Here is a 20,854-nt window from a genome sequence, read left to right on the forward strand (position 1 = left end):
GTATGTATATGTGTATACTATGACTTGAACTCAGAGCCTTCTGTTTGATCAGCCTTTTTTTCTCATGGCTGATCCTCTACCACACCTCCAGCTGGGCTTTTTGATGGTTGATTGGAAATCAACTCTCTCAGGGTTTTCTGCCCCACTAGCTTTGGATCATGATCTTCAGATCTCAGCCTCTTGAGTAGCTAAGGATTGCCCTGATTGAACCACCAGTGCCTGGTGTCTTCTAGTTTCTTTACTCTGCTGAGCAACCACCATGTGTTTCTCTCTGTGCAAGACCTGGAGGTGAGCAGAGGGTGGGGGAGGACTATGTGAGCCATCACGCTCATCAGCTGGGCTTTTCCTGGGTACAGAAGAGAAAATAGGGGTAGGACTGGGGCTATAGTTCAGTAGTAGAATGCTTACCTAGCATGAGAGGCTCCGGGTCCACCCTCAATACTGGAAGAAGAAAAAGGAAGAGGGAGAAATGGAGGAATCAAATTTCCATTTCCTTTCTTTTCCATCACCATAAAGATTGCCTTCCCCTCTCAGCACTGTGGGCCTCAATGCCATGAGGGTACCCACTGGCAAGAAGTAAAACCTTCTAGGCAGGGTGGAAGAATGGATGTTAGGCTGGGTACTGGGGATGGAGAGTGAATTTGGTGCATACTAACAGACAGCTATATAAATGTAGGTTACAGGCAGCTTCAGATTGCAAACCTCCATCACCTTGGCCCCACTCAACCCTCAACCCCACATCCTGTGGACTCATTTTTAAAATCTAGCCCCTCCTCTCTCTCTTCCTTGGGGCTCCGTTCCTTCTAAGCCTCACCCAATCTTTCCCTATCTTGCACCAGCCTTCACATACACACCCTTCCACCTGGTATGGAAATCATCTGTGTAGCCTGGAGTAGTATCACAAGTCTCTTATTCTGGCACTTGGGAAGCTGAGGCAGAAGCACACTGCATTTGAGCTTAGACCCTGTCTAAAACAAGAAAAACAATGTGTTGCTTTTTAAGAATATAGATAGAAATGCACTACACATACATATAGTTTATATTTGTCCTTGGCCAGGCAAGGACATGGCTCAAAGCCTGTAATCATAGCTACTCGGGAGGCTGAGATCAGAGGATCTGCGGAGCTCAAGGCCAGCCCAGGCAGGAAAGTCCGAGAGACGCTTTATCTCCAAATAACCACCAAAAAGCCGGAAGTAAACTGTGGTTCAATGTAGAGCGCCAGCCTTGATAAAGGTCAGGAACAGCGTCCACGGAAATCTAACCAAAGAGAAGATAAAAGGAAAAATGGCGAGGGCTGGTGATGGGGAGCCGGGAGGGAGGGGATGAAGGAGGTTCTGCAGGTGAGGACCTTGGGGCAGGAAATTGCTCAAGCCCCACGCTAAGCAAAGGTGCCTAGTTCGCAAATCCAAACCCTAGTCTAGGTGCACGGCGGCCTCTTGCCACGCCCCCTGGCCGAGAGCCCAGCGCAAGCCCCGCCCCTGCTCTCGCGAGAGCTGGGGGACAAAAAAAATGGCGCCGACGTGATCCCGAACGCGAGCTGCCGCCTCGTTGAAGAAATCGCCGTCGTCTGAGCCAGAACCTCCGGAACCTCGGAAGCAAGAAGTCTAGCTGAGTGGAAGATGGTGAGCGCGGTGCTCGGGACGCGGGCGCGGCGGAGCAGTGGGGATTGGCAGGGATCGGCCCTATCCCGCACACACCCTCCGACCGACCCCGCCCCCACATCCGGGCACCCGCCCGCTTTGGGTTGTCACTAAGCGAGAGTCCTGCGCCTACTTCCGGGCCTCGCCTGGGCGTGGGTCACGCCCACCAGGCTTGACGTTCCGCCCCTAAGCCTCACACATCCGGGTCCTCCTCACCTACACGTTCATTGAACAGAGCTCATGCCCGGCCAATCTGCCCCGCCTCCACAGTCTCGGCTCCGCCCACTGCCTCTAAGACACGCCCCTTCCCTGCCTGGATTGGCGTGGAGGCGATGCTTCTCACGTTTAATCTCGCACCAAGGACTCCTTTTGCATTTGGGATTTAGGAGGCCGGGCCTGGATCCACCCTAACTCTCCCTTTCCCCCTCCTGCTGGTGACTCCTTAGAATGCGGGATGATGGGTGATGCTTGCCTGGGGGAATTCAGGAGCGTTGAGGCGGGTGGACCTTTGGGGTGGGAGATGTTCTATGATTGGCCCAAGCAAACCCTGAATCCACACTGGTTCTCTCCGCCACTACTACCAGGAGAAGGAACAGTCCGGGCCCAGCCCGGACATGCTGGCCACTGCAGAGACCAGCTCCGGTGAAACCAACAAGGAGGTATTGCCCTTGGATGTGGCTGCCGGAGACTCCTCTTCAATGGAGGAGGAGCCAGGCCCGGACCCGGCAGCCACACTTCCAGTGTGGGACTGTGGACTGCAGGCTGCCTCCCCAGGCCCTGGCCCCGGCTCCGTAACCAGTGAGGACCTGCGGCCTCCCAGACGACGCCCTCCTGCAGGTGATCTGTGACGGGGTAAACCGGGTAATTAATCACAGGTCTTGAAACAATATCAGTGAGGAGTGTAGACTATCTCCATCTGAGGAATGTCTCAACACGTACTGAGCCGCCAAGTGTATGCCAGGGTTGGCTCCAGTAATGAGTGGGGCTAATCAGGCCCCTCCTTCTGGTTGTTCAGTCTGGATGGAGGGGGCTTATGTAGAGCCCTGGGGATGTAGTTCAGGACGTGTCAATAAGGGAAGGATTAGTGACACACACACACCCCCATATGTCCTGCAGGAAAACAAATACCCTGTTCTAGCCCTGGCTGCTGCCTCAGTTTCCCCAGCGTTCGCGAACTGGCACAGCATCTCCGGACCCATTGCCCACCTACACAGTCACTGGAAGGTAGGGTCAGGGTAGGTGGTGGGAGGCAGGTGGAGCCCTCAGGGCCAGCCCTGACCACTACACTCTTAAAACTCTGTCTCTGCCCCTACCAGGCAAGCTCTTCCACTGCTCAGCCATGAGTTGCTCAGAGATCTTCCCCAGCATGCAGGAGCTGGTGGCCCATGGCAAACTGCATTACAAGCCCAATCGCTACTTCAAGTGAGACCCTGAGCACCCCAACTGCACAATCCAGATCTTCACCCCTTTGTCTGGCTGTGAGGAGGCCCTGCCCTATCATAAACAAAAATGTGAACTGGGTGGGGACACAAATGGGTCCGGGCATTCGTGACTGATCATCCAGCTCCTCTTCACCTCTCAACTAGAAAACCTGACCCCCTAAAGATGAAAGCTTCCGGCCTGGCACCAGTGGCTCCCCCCCCCCCCCCCATATCCCAGCTACTCAGGAGGCTGAGATCTGAGGATCTCAGTTTGAAGCCAGCCGGGGCAGAAAAGTCCAAGAGACTTACAACAGTTAACAACCAAAAAGCCGGAAGTGGTGATGTGCTTAGAGGGCTAGCCTGGAGCAAAAAAAAAAAAAAGCTAACGGCCTAGGCCCGGACTGTCATGTGTAAACACCAGTAGGAAAAGAATTGAGGCTTCCTTAAGGGTTTTCCCAGCGCTGTGAACTGGAGATGGGTGGAAGGGTCAAAACAACGTTGGAGGTGGGGGGGGGGGACTCAGGGTAAGCGTCCTTCCTCCCCAGGACAGGTCCCCTGATAGTCCCCTGATAGTGGTGGTCAGGCCCCTTCCCTCTCGCCTTGTGCCGCCCCCAGGTGTGAGAACTGCCTCCTGCGCTTCCGCACGCACCGCTCGCTGTTCAAGCACCTGCACGTGTGCGCGGAGCATGCGCAGAGCCCCGCCCCGCCGCCACCACCCTCGGCCCTGGACAAGGAGCCACCTGCATCGGATCGAGCCTCGGAGTCCGATCCCGCGTCCGCGCCGGGCCTGCCCTTCCCGCTGCTCGAACCCTTCACGACCCCGGCCTCCACCGGGCCATTCCTACCCTACTTGAACCCCGCGCCCTTTGGCGTGAGTCCGCCCCGCCTGCGCCCCTTCCTGGCAGCCGCCCCCGGACCGCCAGCCTCCAGCGCCGCCGTCTGGAAAAAGAGCCAAGGTGAGTGCGGGGCGGGGGAGGAGGGCTGCCCGGAGGGAGGGCAGGCCTGGCTCCCCCGAACCCCAACTTTGACCCGCCCCTCGCTGCAGGTGCTGGCGGCAGCCCCCGGAGACCCCAGGGCGGCCCCGACGCGCCCTCAGGTGCGTGCAGGTGACCACCAGGGAGGGCGGATGGGGCTTACTGGGTTTTTTGTTTTTGCTTTTTTCTCCTGCGCCCTGCGGGGCCCTTTGGAAACGGGGAGGCCGCGGCGCCCGCCCCCCCCTCCCTTCCAGGTGAACGGAAATGTCACCCTTTAAAAATACACGATTTTGCCTTTAAAATCACTGGCAGCTACACCTTCATCTGCGCCGGCGTTCCTGCGTAAAAGTTGCGCCCCGTTCACCTCGGCGCGGTCCTTGCCCCCCCCCCTCTTCGTGGAGTCCCGGGCAGGGCTGGGGGGGGGATGGAGGACTCCGATCTGCCAGGCCTAGTGTCCTTCCCGATCGGGACATCGGCCCGGCTTGGCCCCGGAGCTGGTGGGGCGGCTCAGGGGAGGGTCTGATCATCCCTGGGGGACAGGTCCTCGCGGGGCGAGGTCCGTGGCTGACCGGGGGTCCTGCCTGCCCGCCCGCCCGCAGGGAGCGCGGCCCCGAGCCGCATCGTGTGGGAGCACACGCGCGGCCGCTACTCCTGCATGCAGTGCGCCTTCTCCACGGCCTCGCGGCCTGCCATGACCCTGCACCTGCGGGACCACCGCCCCGGCGCCCTGGCTGCCCCGGGGCCACAGCGCCCCCACGCCCCGGAGGGTAAGGCCGAGGAATGCGGGGAGCCAGGAGCGGGGGGCGGGGCCGAGGCTCCGGCAACCCCTCCTCTGCCCCACCCAGACCCGACCCCCGCTTGCACCTAAAGTGTCATGGATGCTGTAGGGGGTGGGAGGGTGAGGGTCCCACAGCTTTGAAACGCCGCCCCGCTGTGCGGGGGTGGGTGGCAGGGTGTGGGGATTTTTGTAACTTGAGGGGTGGGGACAATAAAGAGGCGCCATGAGCCAGCCTGTGCCGTGTGTGGGTCCCTTGCCCCTGACGCGCAGTGGACAGGCGCTTTGTGAAATTGGGGCACTCACGACATGGAAGCTGCACCTCCAGGTGGCTCCAACTGGGTACAGGACCCGTGCCCCACACCCTCCACCCGATCGCCTCAACCCCGGGACCCAGGTCCTCAGCTCCATGCCCACTACCCTGACCCACCAAGTACAGAAACCACACGCTATGGAATCTCCCAGGATTTTATTGATTTTAAAAGTCTCAGAGGTTGGACACTTGCTGGCTCACTCCTGGTTACTCAGGAGGCTGAGACCTGAGGATTGAAGTATGAAGCCACCCTGGACAGGAAAGCCTGTAAGACTCTTACCTCCAGTTAAGCACCAAATCCAGAAGTGGAACTGTGGCCACAAGTGGTAAAGTGCCAGCCTTGAGTGAAAAAGCCAAGGGACAGCACCCAGGCCCTGACAGCTAGTCCCAGGACTAGCACAAATGCGCATGTACACACGTAGGTATATATGTATCAGGGAGCCAGAATGAGTAGAGGAAGGGCCTTGGGCAGTATCTGCTCAGTGATTCCCCTGCTAGCAGTGACTCCCCCCTCTGGCTGCCTAGGACCCTCTCAAGAACTGAGTGGGGGGAGGGGTGACAAGGGGCCCATTGTACAGATGGAGGTGAGGCGAGGGGTCCCAGCCAGTTGCCCACAGAGGAGAAAATCCTGGCCCAGCACACCTGGAGATCTAGCTTTTGTCCAGTCCCCTACTTTATCCCTGGGTACAGGATCGCCCCGGCCCAGTTCTAGGGCATCAGTGGCCCCAGGGAACTCCTCTTGCCCATAAATTTCCTCAGCTGGCCACCCCCACCCCCAGATCGCGACTATGCTGCGCCCCAGCCTGCTCACGGAGGCTCCCCTTCCGTCAATTACCCACCGAGAGAACCAGGGATCCAGGCAGCCTGCGTAGCTCCCGCCGCACCCTGACTGCTAAAGGCCACAAGCAGTCCACCTTTCGCTCCCCTGGGCAGCCTTATGGTCTCTCCTGGCCAAACTGGGATGCCCCCAGTGTCCTGTGCCCCCTAACTGCGGAGCAGCAGTAAACTGAGTCGGGCCACTGCCGCGGTCGTCCCACAGGGGGCGCCCGGGAGCGCGGCCTAGGGTGGGGAAGGAACGAGCGGGGCAGTACCTGGCTGAGCGGCCGCCAGGTGCCCGGAGTTCGGTTACCCCCGAGGCCGAGGCGGCCGGCAGAGGAGTTGGCGCGCCCCGACCCCTGCGTCGGGCTCCTATCTGTGCTGGCGTCCCGAAGATTCCCCGTCCCCTCCAGGCGGTCCCTGGCCCGCCCTCCAGTCCGTTTTGCTCTGTTGCCTCCTGATCAGTTGAGATGCGGGCCCCAGCCAGGAAGCCGCCGCCAAAGCCCCAGATGCTCCGCGGGGAGGCGCTGCGCGCCCGAGAGGCTGGGCCGGGCTGGGCCCTGCACCGCTGGGCTGCGCTGGCCGTCCCCCACCAAGTTCCAAGGAGTTGGAGGTTGGGGAGAGCCACACCCCCAAACCCCTCCAGCTGCCATTCAGCCCTTTACCTTGCTTTGGTTTCACATGTTACGGATGATCCTGGACAATCCTTGTTTTTTTTTTTTTTTTTGTCGGTCGTGGGCCTGAACTCTGGGTCTGGGCGCTGTCCCTCAGCTCTTCAGCTCAAGGCTAGCGCTCTACCACTTGAGCCACAGCACCACTTCCGGTTTTCTGGTGTTTTATTAGAGATAAGTCTCACAGACTTTCCTGCCCGGGGTGGCTTCAAACCCTGATCCTCAGATCTCAGCCTACTGAGTAGCTAGAATTAGAGGCCTGAGCCACTGGCACTGAGCTCTATGCTCTTATAAAACTGTAAAAACGAAGCTCAAGCTTTCTCCTTCCTTCTGGCCTAGGCAGGATCCTTCTCATGGGATTTGTTCCCAAGGGTCTTCTGTGGTTTTTGTTGTTTTGTTTTCCTACTCTAAATGAGGTCCCCATACCACCTGGGAGCTGACTCACCACCTGAGCCAGAAGCTCTTCTTTCCCAAGATCTTAGGGTGACTCCAGGGACACTAGCACCTCACAACTCAACTGTACATTGAAGTCACCTGGCCAGGGGCTAAAATGCACCCCACCCCTATTTTTGATCAAGCCACACTGAGAACCGGGGTTCCTCAGTCCCCTCTGCTATGACTGAGCCTTGCAGTCAGGATTCGCCCACTTTTCCATTGAGTCTCACTGCCTTCATCCGCGCTTCACAGAGCACAGCTCAACTGGTTTCCTGCTCTCCTGTCCTGGCGTTTCTCCTCTTTCCATTTCCCTTCAGTGGAAACTTGGGGTGTCCTCACACCTACCCCCTTCCTCTTTGGGATCAAGGTCATTGACCTTGTCATTGACCCCCAAATCTGCCAACCTAGCTGAGCTCTCTGTCCTAGGCACCAGCCCTGGCCTGACATTTGTCCCTAACCAGGAAGTCTTGCTAAAAGGGAGGGGTGTTGAAATAAGGCAGATGTAGCAACACGGGCAGACAGATGTGGCCTTATCATCCCTTCAACCCCCATAACCTGGGTTTCTCCACTTTCCCAGAGGTCAGGACATGAAGGTGGACGAGTGTAGGGGATAGGAAAGAGTCAAGGCACTGGTGACTGGGGTAAATTACCAACTGCCAAAGGCACTAGTGCTCAGAGTAGCAGGCAGGACAGGGACTCTATGGGGGGTGAGGAGGAACAGCAGTGCCCCCTCAGGATCTGGGGACCCACTGGGGCTGTCTCCGCCTCCTTTCCTTCCTCCTCTGCTTTCCCCACCCTAGCAGCAGCCCCCACCTTGTACGCTGGGCTGGAGAGCCAAAACCACAGTTAACTAACTTCCTGGACACAACCACCGCAGCTTGTAGCAGCGGCACGTCACCTACCTGCAGCCATGGTGAGTCTCCAGGAACAGGGAATATAGGAGAGGCCTACAATGGCCGGGAAGCAAAGGGAACAGGTGGGAACTGGAGGGTATCCCGAGGTTGTGGGATGGGCAAGTCGCTGAGGGAACCAGGAGGAACCCAGGCCAAGGTGGAAAGGTAGGAAGCAACTGGGACACAACCGGGGCTCCTGCCACCTAAGCCCGGTCTGACCTTAAGGGCCCAGGAGGATCTCCCTTGGTTAACATGGATGGTAGCCTGGGAAAGGAGGCAGGGGTCAGAGCAGAAGCTTCCTGTTTGAAGGTGACTAAGTGGGTCATGTACTAGCTGCTGCTCCCTTTCTCCCCAAGCCAGTCACCAAATCCTGACCTGTTAATCTGACTTACGTAGTCCTATGGTCACCCAGGAGCCTTTGCTTTAACTCACTGAGGCTGAGGGATTTAGAGCAGCACTTCAAGCCCTCTCCCACAGGCCTGCCTGATCCCCTGAATCTCTGGATGGGGAAACTGAGGCAAGGACTGCATATAGATCTGCCCTCCTACTCCTTCCTCTCCTTGGTCCCAGGTAAAGAGAGGGCCCAGGTTCCAGGGCTCAGGAACAGAGCATCCTCAGAGGCTGGGCTTTCTTGGGCATCTGTGTCTGTAACCCATAGTACCTGGCCAACTGAAGTTGAAAGGGAATACCCTAAATCCTTAAATAGTGTGCAGAAGCCAGGGGGCTGCCCACTGTGAACCTCTCCCATGAGCAACGTGGGTGTCAGTGACTGATATGTGCATTCTGTCTTTATGGAATACTGAGTGAATACCTACTATATGCCAGGACTGGATGACAGCTAAAAGGAGCCAAGTCTCTTCTGCAGGAGGCTAGAGGAACTAGGGTTGCATGCGCGGATGGAGACTAAATTATTGTGTGGGGGTGTGGGCGTGTGTGTGCACGGGCGCGCGCGCACACATACACATGCACACGTACTGCTATTAGACTGGAATTCAAGTTGGTTTGTACTCTTGCTTGGCTTTTTCTGCTCTAAAGCTGATGGCTCTACCACTTCAGCTACAACTCCAGTTCTGGCTTTTTGCTGGTTCATTGGTGACAAGAGTCTCATGGACTTTCCTGCCTGGGCTGGCTTTGAACTGCAGTCCTTAGATCTCAGCCTCCTGGGTAGCTGAGATTACAGGGAAGAGCTACCAGTGCTCAGCACTACCCAGTCAAGTGGTGATGAATGACTGTAATCTCAGCACGGGCCGATGTCCCTGTCTCAAACAAAAACCCCAGGCAATGAAATGCAGCTTGTAGCTTAGGGGCAAAGCACTTGCTTAATGTGAATGAATTACTGGGGGTTCCATCCCCAGCATAGCATAGCAAAAAAAAAAAATCAACCTCATCAAACTGGGCACAGATGGCTCATGCCTGGAATCCTAACTACTCAAGAGGCTGAGATCTGAGGACCAAGGTTCAAAGCCAGCCTGGGCAGGAAAGTCTATGAGACTCTTATCTCCCTCCAATTAACCAAAAAAGTCAGACATAGATCTGTTGGCTCACGTAGTAGAATGCCAGCCTTGAGTAGAAAAAGCTCAAGGAGAGCATTTAGGCCCTGAGTTGAATCCTCAAGACCAGCATGCAGAAGCGCACGTGTGCACACACACACAGACACAGAGACAGAAAAATAAAACCTATTCAAGACATACAGAAAACCAATACATGTAAAGTTTGATACATGGTATCATATACGCACAGCTGGGTCACTCAGGGATCTTGGCTTTTCCTGGCTAGGTGAGGACTTCCTCTAATTCCTGTGGGGGGAAGGGGGAGGGGACTGAGCAAGCCTGGGGTGGGGGCAGCAGACTCAGAGAAGCCAGTTACTATAATCTGGGAGGCGGGGTTGGTTCCTCCAGCTGGGGTGATGGTAGAGAGAGTGGGAAGTGGTTGATTCCGGATGCATTTTGAAATTAGAACAGAAAGGACTTCGGGGAACATTAAGACCAACTGGGAGGAAGACCAACTGTGGGGAGACAGCTGGGAGAGAAGTCCTGGTGGGGGTGACAGCTAAAGTGGGTCAGTGGGCCCAGAGCTGAGGTCAAGGATGAGCCATGGCAAGCCTGACCCCAGGAGCCTGATGGAAAGGAGAGGTTGAGGGTGATGGTTTACGGCCATCACCTCTGTGGGTACCGTGCTGTCTCTTGCCTTCCCCACCATTCTGTGTGAACGAGCTTGATACTCCATGTCCCCCAGGGGAGCCATCAGGATTTTCGGAGCCTCCAAGCCAAGTTCCAGGTCTCTCAGTCACAGCCCAGTGACCTCCCCCCAAAACCCCCAAAGCCTGAATTCAACAAACTCCAGAAGAAGTTTCTGTCCCCGGAGTTCCCAGAGTTCCCCAAGAAGCCCTGCAAACTTGAGGTCAGTGGAGTCTCCAAGAAGCCGCTGCAGCCCGAGGCCGGGGAGACCAAGCAACCCTCGCAGCCAGAGCCTCCTGCGCTTGGCCAAAAGCCCCCGCAGCCTCAGCTCAACCATCCTGCCAAACCCCCCTCAGAACCCAGGCCCAGTGTACTCCCCAAGAAGTTTCAGCACCCTGGGGCCAGCCAGAGGCCCTCACCAGCTGAGTCCATTACCTTCCCCAAGAAGCCACCTCAGCCCCAGTCTGGAGGCCTCATCAGAAAGTCACTGCCACAGCCTGAGTTCAGCCAGGGGCCCCCACTGTCCCCCTTAAAGCCAGGGCCCTGTGAACCCTACCCCAACTCCCCACAGTCTGACTTTAGCACCTCTCCCAGGAAGTCTCCACAGCCCCAGGCCAGTGGGCCTCCCAAGAAGTTACTGCTGCAGTCCGAGTCCAGCGAGGTCCCTCTGACACCCCCCTGGAAGCCTGAGACCAGTGACCCCCAATCCCATGCCCCCCAGCAGGGGGGCTTCAGTATGTTTCCCAAGAAGCCACCCCAGCCCCAGCCAAGTGACCTCCCCAGGAAGCCCCCCCACCAGCCTGAGTTTGGTGACCTGGCCAGGACCTCCTCAGAGCCCCAAGTCAGTGTGATTCCCAAGAGGTCACAGCAGCTGGAGCTCAAGGTGCTTCCCAAGAAGCTCCCACAGGCTGGGGCGGGTGGTCTCCCCAGGACCTCCTCAGAGCCTGAATTCAGCTCGCTCCCTAGGAAGCTTCCACATCCTGAGCACCAGGGGTCACCTCGCAAGTTCTCACAGCCTGAGCCCAATGCTGGGGTTAAGAAGCCCCCCACACAGTCAGAGCCCTTTAAGGGTTTTCCTCGAAAGCCACCACTCCCCGGCTGGGTTTCTGAAAGCTCGCTGCCTGCTGCCATGGCCGGCTCCAGCCCTGGGTCTGGTCTGGCTGGAACCCCCCGCTGGAGGTCAGAGGACCTCCGAGCCCAACACCTACCCCGGAGAAGGCCTCTGCCACCTGCCAGCAGCCTGGGATCCCCTCCAGTCAAGCCCCCACTGCCCCCAGGCCCCCTCAATATCCAGAGTTTTCGGAGACTGTCAGCAGCAGGCACAGGTGGGTCAGGGTGGTAGCTCGGGTGGGAGAGGGGCTGGGGCTCCGGGGCAGGGCCGCCATCCTCCCAGTCTCTTTCCCCCCACAGCTGGAAGGACAACCTGCTCTTCAGTTGGAACCCAAGCCCAACAGCCAAAGAACACCCCACAGTGAGTGCAGAGAGGAAGGGAGCCCAGGACCAGGGGTAGTCCTGAAGGGGGCACCCTTCATCTCTGGTATCTTTGCAGGGACCCTGATGAGATCTACGAGTTATATGACAATGTGGAATCCACCGATGACCCAGGCCCCAGGGGCAGAGGTTTGTTGGCGGGCCAGGTGTCCAGGCAGCTAAGGCAAGGGAGGGAAGGGTTCCTTACAAGGATACTGTCTACCCCACATCTGTTGGCAATGATCCAGGGCACACTGGCTGTTGCTGGCCTGGCCTGTAACAAAGGGGAAACCCAGAGGCCACCAGCTAATAAGAACACTTTTTAGTGGTTAATTGGAGGTAAGAGTCACATGGACTTTCCTGCCCTGGGCTGGCTCTGAACTGTGATCCTCAGAACTCAGCCTCCTGGGTAGCTAGAATGACAGGTATGAGCCACTGGCACCAGGGAATGTGAGGTGTTGAGCCACCCTGTGATTGGGGATAAGATGCCAGCCAAGAACACAGGCCTGGACTCAGGGCATAGCAGTGGGGGGTAGACACAACTATCCCCAGGATTCCAAAAGACCTTTTCCTTCCAAGTCTCTGCCACTAGAAGTCACAGGGTGGGCTGGGCAGACCAGCATCTCCATGGCAACAGCGAGGAGCTTCATTGCTGCTGCAGCCCCCAACCCCACCCTAGTCAAGGCAGTGTCACCCTCATGTCACTGATGCACAAGTTTTGGGATCTGAGACTTGCTCAGCTCACAGCTGGTCCAGAGCTTCAGGGGGTAGGGTGGGGTAGTGGGAAGGGCTCCCAACTTCTCCCACCAGTCCATGCCTGGTACATAACAGGCCACCTCCAGATCCTCCAGCTCCACCTCCTTCCTGGGCTCCTTCACTTCTGGGCGATCCCCAGGAGCTGCTTACAACATCCTTAGCACAGCTTCCTGGTGGGGCCCCTCCTACTTCCACTGAGGGAGACTGTGGCTTGGGTCTGGGGTTGCTTTTAGGGGGTGTGGGAAGACAGTCCAGCACCCTGGCCTCTATTCCAGCAGCCTTCAGGTCCCGCTCATACTTCAGAGGCCCAGGGCCTTCCTTCCTGTAACAGATGACTGCTTCAGTGACAGCCCATTGTTCTCCCTACTCAGGAGGTTGGGGCTTCCTGGAAGGCAGAGAATGCTCACTCAAAGCCTGCACTGACTTTTAATTTTTAAAAAAAAATTTTTTTGGGGTCCGGTCGTGGGGCCTGAACTCTGGGCCTGGGCGCTGTCCCTGAGCTCTTCAGCTCAAGGCTAACGCTTGAGCCACAGCGCCACTTCCCGGCTTTTTTCATTTTTGCTTATGTGGTGCTGAGGAATCAAACCCAGGGCCTCAGGCATGCAAGGCAAGCGCTCTACCACTGAGCCATCTTCCCAACCCGACTTTTAATTAAATTTATTTTACTGCTGGGTGCCAATAGCTCACATCTGTAATCCTAGCTACTCAGGAGGCTGAGATATAAGGATTGAAGTTCAAAGCCAGCATGGTCAGAAAAATCTGAGACTCTTATCTCTAATTAAGCACCAAGAAAGCCAGAAGTAGAGCTGTGACAAGGGGTAGAGTGCTAGCCTTGAGTAAAAAAAGCTCAGAGACAGAAAATGCCCAGGTTCTGTGTTCAAGCCCCAAGATCAACACCAAAACAAAAAACTTTTTGAGCTACTTGGGACTTGAACCCAGAGCCTGCTACTATTACCACTTGAGTCACAAGCATAGCTATTCTGTATTTTTGAAACAGGTTCTCACTAACTGCATGGGCTACCCTCAAACTTCCTACCTGCCTCACTCACTAGCTGGGACTCGGGGCACTACTCCTGGCTTGCTTTGGCTTTTTCAAAATGATCCTCTCACTGGAAGATTGGGAGGGGGGAGGGGGAGCAGTCAGATGGACCAGGGCTCCCAGCTCTTCCCACAGTTCTCAGAACAGTAGGGATTCCTCAGAAGGGCCCAACGCCTTCCCAGGATATGAGCAGGCCTGGGGAAAGGCAGCAGTGAGTGGCCTGCTCAGGGTACCATGGTCCTTTGCAAGCTCCTGGGTGGAGCCTACTTACTGCCAGGCAGCCTTTGAAGCAGTAGCAGAGGTGCCTGGATGGTCTGTCAGTGGGCCCAAGGTCAGCAGTGGTGGAATGGGGTAGGTCTAACGTAAATGTCCCTGGACAGTATCACTCTGGCAAGGCTATAGTGTTGGTAAAAGCAGCCCTCAGCTTCAGGCCCTCACTCCCCTGGGGTTCCAGAGGCATCTGCTGGCAGCCAGATCCTTGGCCACCAGGGCCTACATGCCCAGAAGCCTGATTCCATTGCCAGGAAGTGGTATGGACTTTGTACCTTTGCTCTAGGAAACCCTGTCCAGTCTGTCAGTAGGGGCAGGCTAAGACCCCACTACAGCTTTTTAAAGATGGGCTATGGGGGTCTGGGAAGGTGGCTCAGTGGTAAAGCGCTTGCCTTGCATGCTTGAGGCCCTGGGTTCGATTCCTCAGCACTCATAAGCAAAAAAAAAAAAAAAAGCCGGAAGTGGCACTGTGGCTCAAGTGGTAGAGCGCTAGCCTTGAGCTGAAGAGCTGAGGGGCAGTACCCATGCTCAGAGTTCAGGCCCACGACCGGACACCCCCCCACCCCCAACAAAAAGATGGGCTATGCCTGCCTTTAGTGGTGCTGGGGTTTGAACTCAGGGCTTATAATGGCTAGACAGACACTCTTACTTTTTCCTGGTTGTAAAGATAGGATCTCACTTCCTGCAACAGAAATTCGCCTATGCCAGACTCCCTATTGTAGCTAGGATAACAAGTATAGGCCACCACATCCAGATCTTGGCTGAGTTCTGCGAAGTTTTCTACCCAGGCTGGACCTGAATCCCAATCTCTAAAAATCTCAGTCTCCCAAGGAGCTAATATGACAAGCTTTCTTTCTTTCTTTCTTGGGTCCAGTCGTGGGGCCTGAACTCTGGACCTGGGTGCTGTCCCTCAGCTCTTCAGCTCAAGGCTAGCACTCTACCACTTGAGCCACAGCGCCACTTCCGGCTTTTTTTTCTTTTCTTTTTTTTGTCGGTTGTGGGGCTTGAACTCTGGGCCTGGGCGCTGTCCCTCAGCTCTTCAGCTCAAGGCAAGCGCTCTACCACTTGAACTACAGCGCCACTTCCGGTTTTCTGGTGGTTTATTGGAGATAGGAGTCTCACGGTCTCTCCTGCCCGGGCTGGCTTTGAACTGCGATCCTCAGATCTCAGCCTCCTGAGTAGCTAGGATTACAGGCATGAGCCACCAGCGCCCGGCTCCGGCTTTTTTCTTATGTGGTGCTGAGGAATCGAACCCAGGGCCTCGAGCATGCAAGGCAAGTGCTCTACCACTGAGCCACCTTCCCAGCCCCGAGAGCTTTCTTTTGATTATTTTGGTGCCAGTTCTGGGCTTGAACTTAGGGCCCAGGCACTGTCCCTAAGTTTTTTCACTCAAAGATAGTGCTCTACTACTTGAGCTCTACTATCTGACTTTTTGGTGGCTAATTGGAGAGAAGTTTCCAACTGGAGTTAAAGAGTCTACTGGCTTCAAACCACGATCCTCAAATCTGAGCCTCCTGAGTAGCTAGAATTACAGGTATAAGCCACTGGCTTCCTTCTTTTTTTGACCCCCATCTCATTACACTTCCCAGCCCACTCCAGGAGACAGAAGCAAAACAGCCTACCTACAAAGCAATCTTACTAGGTGACCCTATAAGCTGCTTGACTTCTCTTAGCCTTTGTTTGTGCAGTAGCAAACTACAAATGTCAATATCACCTACTGGCACCAATAGGATGGCTGTGAGGGTCAGATGGGTTAGCATGTAGAGCCATTCCCTCATGTCTGATCGATGTCAGTCAACCCACTAGAACAAGGGAGCCCTGAAGAGGCCAAGAAAAGGATCAGATAGGGGCTGGGAAGGTGGCCTTGGGTTCGATTCCTCAGCACCACATAAACAGAAAAAGCCAGAAGTGGTATTCTGGCTCTAGTGGTAGAATGACAGCCTTGAGCTAAAGAGCTGAGGAACAGCGCCCAGGCCCAGAGTTCAGGACCAACCAAAAAATAAAAAAGGATCAGACACAGAGCAGCCTCACTCCAAATCTACCACTAGGATAGAGAGGTGCTGATGGGGGGGGGAGGCACACAAGGATCTTTATTCTGACTCGGTATTGACTGTCACCAGATAAAGTGGTATCTACCCACCCAGCAACCAAGAGGCCACTGCAAGAGCCAGAGCTCAGGTACTCATGATACACGGAGTGGGGTGGGGCTGAGCTCTCCGACTCTGAGAATGATAAACGGAGTGGGGTGGGGCTGAGCTCTCCGACTCTGAGAGGAACACTTCTTGCTAATGATCACCCCATTTGGGGGGTGGGGGGGAACATCAGGAAAGAGAAGGCCCCACCATCACAGCAGTTACCATCCATGGACCCAAAGCAGCTGAAGCAGATCAGAAAGGCAGAGAAGGCAGAGAGGGAGTTCCGGAAGAAGTTCAAGGTATGACCACAAAGCCAAGTTGAGAGTCCTGGGAGGGCTGAGACCAGAATGGGAGGTAGCTGCAGTACCACCTCTCTCTTCCCCCCCAGTTTGAAGGTGAGATCGTGATTCACACAAGGATGATGATCGACCCCAATGCTAAGACCAGGCGCGGAGGTGGCAAGCACCTGGGGATCCGGCGTGGAGAGATCCTGGAGGTGATCGAGTTTACCAACAAGGAAGAGATGCTGTGCCGGGACCCCAAGGGCAAGTGTGAGTGGACCAGGTGCCCCAGAGAGGGAGGAGCATGGAAGACACCCCAGGCCACAAATCACTCACTCACATGCCTCTCCCTCTTCAGATGGCTATGTGCCCAGGACCGCACTGCTGCCCCTGTGAGTACTGCTATGCCTGATGGTGACTGGGGAAAAGGAGGGATGGGGGGACAGAGGGATGGGCCAACAGGGCCCCCACTGACCCAACTGTGCTCTCTCAGGGAAACGGAGGTGTATGACGATGTTGGCTTCTGGGGTATGTAGACTCCCGGCTGGTGGGAGGGGACTGTGGTGACTCCCCAAGGGGCTGAGGGGCTGTCCACTGCTATGCCTCTGGAGAAAAGGGTAACTGGAAGTCATCCTTCCTTTCAGATCCTCTGGACAACCAACCATTTCCCAGGGCACAATAGGCCCACAGGTGGGTCCCAGGACCACCCACCCAGCCACCTACTAACACAGGAGCCCAGCTTGGCAGAGGTGGCTGCTCAGGTGCCCAGCGATCACATAAAACTCCTCCTTAAAGCAATCCTTGCTTCCTGTCTTTCCTCTCCTGTTAAGACTAGCACTCCCCGAGGAGCAGACCCCTGGTGAAGCAGAGGGGGGTATGGGAGGGGAAGAGGTTGTCTCCTCTCAGCCCTGAAGGTGAGGAGGAAGCCAGCAGCCAGAGCAGGTGACAGCACATGCTCAACTCCAGGACAAGTGGTAGCCCCTCAGCAGATGTCTCTGAGAGCCATCGGGAACAGGTGGAGTTCCAGATGCCCAGGGCCATGGTATCAAGTTCACCCCAATCTCTGATGGAAACTGCCACTGCTCAGCAGAAAAGAGCAGACTGGCCACAGAGAACATCATGAGACAGGTGGCTTTCAGGGCTGTCCTACAGCCAGCACTGCAGTCAAAGACCCCCTAGAAGGAGGCTCACACAGGAGTTTTCCTAACCCAGACATGACCCTGGTCCCTCCCAGGCACAGTCCACACAAACCCAGAAAGAGAAAGATAACTCAAGGGCCCAGCCCTCCAAACGTCAGATGGCTGCCTCAGCACACACACAAGGCCACTTGCTCTCAGGAACTGGTATTTATTATCAAAGTCATATTCGATGTCAAGATGCCACAACTACAAAAACAATTGTGCACATTGCAATCTCAATGCAAACAGTCAAATGGAACCCCAGTCATTAAAAAAGTAATTCAAATTACCCCAAAAAGCAACTGAATTTTTTAAACATCTTTATACATCCAGCCAACAAATTAAAATGGTTAACAAGAAAAAATACAAATTCGGAGGTCTGGTATTGATGTTTAAAAAAGGCAACCGCTTAAGCATTTCTATCAATTCGAACATCTATCTCCCGGCCACTCAGCTTCATGCCGTTCATCATCCGGCAGGCTCTTTCGGCTACCTCTGGCGACTCAAACTTAACCACACCGCACCCCTTGGACTTCCCATTCTCCATCTTGATGTCAGCATACAGCACGTGGCCTAGCACAGGGAAGGAAGAAGAGACCACACGCGTCAGACAAACCAGAGCCCAGCCTGAGAATGGGCTCCTTTTCACCTGATGGATTTTAGTGATAAAGAGTCAAAAGGGGAGGCCATGCATGTGAAGCATGAACGTTCACACAACCTCAGCCAGAGCCAGTGACCATGGCCCCTCAGCCACGCTGCCATTGTTCTGTGGGCAGAATGAGAGTCTTGCCTGCCATCAATAGATAGGCCTTCCTGGGCACTTCAAAAACTCCCTTTATGCTCTAGGAAGTACCAGCGACCCAGGGCTATGTGAGTTCTTTAGAGACTCCATCTCTGACTCAACTGCCCCTCTGTGCTGCCCCAACAAGCCCAAGGAGCTGTTCCACACTCATTAGAAGCCAGGGACAGGACAATGTAGTCAAGGGCAGGGGACCCCAGCCCTCTAGAGCCACCACCTCCACCAGGAGACCTCCCACCAAGGGTGTCTCATGGTCAAGTTCCCAAAGAATTTTGGTAGAAACTCAGCAGGACTTCTGCCAGGAATGCTGGCACTTTGTAGCTCAGGCTGAAGGACAAGAGGAGCTTAAGAGGGTGGCAGGACAAGTTCCCCAGGGCCTGTGGTGTGTGCACACCTTCTGGGTGGGTGGGGGGAGTGGCATGGTCACACAGTGTGATGGGGAAACTATAGTGGAAGAGAGGGTAAGAGATGAGCAGGAAAGCAGTTCTGACAACAGCTTCCCCCAGCCAAGGCCAAGGAGAAGCAGCAAGTGGTGAAACCTGAGCTAAGCCCTATGAACACGAAGTGAGAAGACAGCCCAGGGCAGACACAGCTGAGAAGGGCAGCAGTGATGCAAGTTGGGCTCACACCAGAGGGTGAAGAGATTTAAGCTTAATTTCAGCCACAAAAGAAGCCTTCCAGAAAGGTGGTCTGGTATGCCAAGAAATGGTCATCAGAGACCCTCAGCCACACTAGCAGCTCTATGGGAGAAAGCAACCTGGTCTCACATGAGATTCTTATCTGTAAAACCACGTGACCCCAGGAAGGCTGCTTTGTGTGACTCATCTATAGGAGATAGCACTACCTCCTTTCAAAAACCCTAAAAGGTTTAGTATAGTGATAATCAGCTGTAATCCCATTATTCAGGAGGCTGAATTTGAGCACTGAGAGTTCAAGCCCAACCTAGGTGACTTGGCAAGATCTTTCTCAAAGGGAAGGGAAGGGAAGGAACACAGGTGCATGTCACCTAACACATCCTGGGACACAGAACAATGATGAGGCCCAGTGCCATAGCTGATGGATAGCAGCTGGGGCGACTAGGAGGGTCTGCTGTGGACCCAAGCATCACCAACAAGCCACAACACAGGAAAACGCCTATAGACCCTTTCTCACACTTACCACATTCGTTGAATTTGTCCTTTAGCATCTTCCAAGTAAAATCAAATGGGAGCTGAGGGGAAAAAGAGGTACACTAATGTGCAATTCAACCAAGTCTAAAGTAAAAATATCCCAACCATCTATGAGGATGACTTGTTCAACCCATTTCTTTGTGGGTGGCACCAAGGGCAGAGTGCTCCCCTAGTGTACACCATCTCTAGCAGTTCCCATGAGCACGTCTCACCATGCAGCCCCTGTATATACACATGGCAAGAATATCTCACTGTATCTGGAATGAGGTTCTGGAGGGGCAGAGCCAGTTCCCTGTCCTTGGCAGATGGAAAGCCAGAGAGCAGAGTTCACAGGAGTAAGGGAGGTGGGGGGGATGGGAGAGGGGGAGATTGACCACAGTTTCCACTGGCCAAGGTACTACATGTAAGGCTTCCCTTCTCTGTCTGAATCACAAGGTTTGAGAAAGCAGTGTCTTCCACCCCCTGCTTGATCCCCTGGCATGTCAGGACCACTGTTCCTGCCTTCAATCCTCACATTCCAGCCTCCCTCCACCCCCATCCCGGGTCAGAGACAAATAAGACTTGCTCTCCATGATGCCCAGGTCCCTGCTGCCTACCAGTGTTTGGTCCACTGACCCTCTCCTATGCCTAACCATGTGAGGACTTCTTAGAGTCACTTACATTTCTTACGAATATCTGGCAGGCCTTTCTGGCCACCCCAGGAGCATGGCCTCCGGCTCCACCAAAGGAACCTGCGAAGCTTCCTCCAAAGTTTCCACGCTCCATCTCAATGGCGCGATCGAAGCTGGCACCTCCACCGCCTCCCATGGCCAGGCCCATTCGCTCAATGCCAGCACCTAAGGCTGGTCCCATGGCAGGGCCCATCCGCTCGAGACTGTTGGCGCCCATGCGCTCCAGGCCCATCCGCTCAAGACTGTTGGCACCCATGCGCTCGAGGCCCATGCGCTCCAGGTTGTTGGCGCCCATGCGCTCCAGACCAGTGGCCATGCGATCCATCACGGGGCCCATGCGCTCCAGGCCGGCCCCCATGCCTGCGGGCACCATGCGCTCCATGCTCAGGCCCATGCGTTCGATGGCAGGGCCCATACGCTCCACACCAGAGCCCATGCGCTCAATGGTCTGGCCCACGCGGTCGATGGGCGCGGCCATGCGCTCCAGGCCAAAGCCCATGCCGGCACCCATGCGCTCCACTCCGGAGCCAATGCGCTCCATGGTCTGGCCCATACGCTCGATGCTGGAGGCCATGTGGTCGAGACCCAGGGGGCCCATGCGCTCAATGCCAGAGCCCATGCGCTCCACAGAGCCCATGCGGTCCATGACTAGGCCCATGCGCTCCATCTCGGAGCCAACTCGATCCATGCCGTGGCCCAGGCCGGCGCCCATGCGCTCCATGCCGGCCCCCCCAATGCGGTCAATGCCAGGGCCCATCCTCTCGATCCCGGGGACGCTGCCACCTCCTCCACCTGAAATAGGGATACAGAACACGGGGCTATCAGGACACATGTGCCACAGCTGGGTACTGCAGTTCAACCACGACCATCAACATGCAGACACTCTCAAATGCTAAAACTGGGAAATTAGTTCACAGGGGTCCTAACCAACATTCTTCCTACTGCATGACACACATGAAATTTCCACAGCA

General features: G+C 55.6%; 3 protein-coding genes across 10 annotated transcripts in view; 2 read left to right on the top strand and 1 right to left on the bottom strand.

Annotated features, from left to right (window-relative positions):
* The first annotated feature begins 1,496 nt into the window (after positions 1 to 1,496).
* Positions 1,497 to 4,981, top strand: Znf414 (zinc finger protein 414). 2 transcript variants are annotated; one of them, XM_042693759.1, is made up of 8 exons: positions 1,497 to 1,622; positions 2,225 to 2,477; positions 2,757 to 2,864; positions 2,957 to 3,062; positions 3,677 to 3,770; positions 3,801 to 4,017; positions 4,107 to 4,157; positions 4,635 to 4,981. In XM_042693759.1, exons 1-8 carry the CDS (start codon positions 1,620 to 1,622, stop codon positions 4,901 to 4,903), a joined length of 1,101 nt encoding a protein of 366 aa, XP_042549693.1. In that variant the 5' UTR covers positions 1,497 to 1,619; the 3' UTR covers positions 4,904 to 4,981. The 2 variants fall into 2 exon arrangements, with proteins under 2 accessions (XP_042549693.1, XP_042549692.1); XM_042693758.1 differs by having other exon boundaries at positions 3,677 to 4,017; positions 4,635 to 4,980.
* Positions 4,982 to 7,902: 2,921 nt separating this feature from the next.
* Positions 7,903 to 16,845, top strand: Pram1 (PML-RARA regulated adaptor molecule 1). Its single transcript, XM_042693822.1, has 10 exons — positions 7,903 to 7,958; positions 10,174 to 11,440; positions 11,526 to 11,586; positions 11,665 to 11,735; positions 15,771 to 15,828; positions 15,976 to 16,084; positions 16,174 to 16,336; positions 16,425 to 16,458; positions 16,560 to 16,594; positions 16,711 to 16,845. Exons 1-10 carry the CDS (start codon positions 7,956 to 7,958, stop codon positions 16,746 to 16,748), a joined length of 1,839 nt encoding a protein of 612 aa, XP_042549756.1. The 5' UTR covers positions 7,903 to 7,955; the 3' UTR covers positions 16,749 to 16,845.
* Positions 16,846 to 17,397: 552 nt separating this feature from the next.
* Hnrnpm (heterogeneous nuclear ribonucleoprotein M) overlaps positions 17,398 to 20,854 on the bottom strand; it is a 41,945-nt gene continuing 38,488 nt past the window's right edge. For all 7 annotated transcript variants that reach the window (XM_042693559.1, XM_042693563.1, XM_042693560.1 and 4 more), the window contains 3 exons: positions 19,873 to 20,675; positions 19,202 to 19,253; positions 17,398 to 17,817 (listed from right to left, as the gene is read on the bottom strand). In XM_042693559.1, coding sequence (XP_042549493.1) covers positions 17,654 to 17,817; positions 19,202 to 19,253; positions 19,873 to 20,675 — 1,019 coding nt within the window. In that variant the 3' untranslated portion in view covers positions 17,398 to 17,653. The remainder of the gene's footprint in view (positions 17,818 to 19,201; positions 19,254 to 19,872; positions 20,676 to 20,854) is intronic.

Source organism: Dipodomys spectabilis, unplaced genomic scaffold (assembly GCF_019054845.1).
Source record: "Dipodomys spectabilis isolate Male_0828 unplaced genomic scaffold, ASM1905484v1 ptg000173l, whole genome shotgun sequence".
NCBI lineage: Eukaryota > Metazoa > Chordata > Mammalia > Rodentia > Heteromyidae > Dipodomys > Dipodomys spectabilis.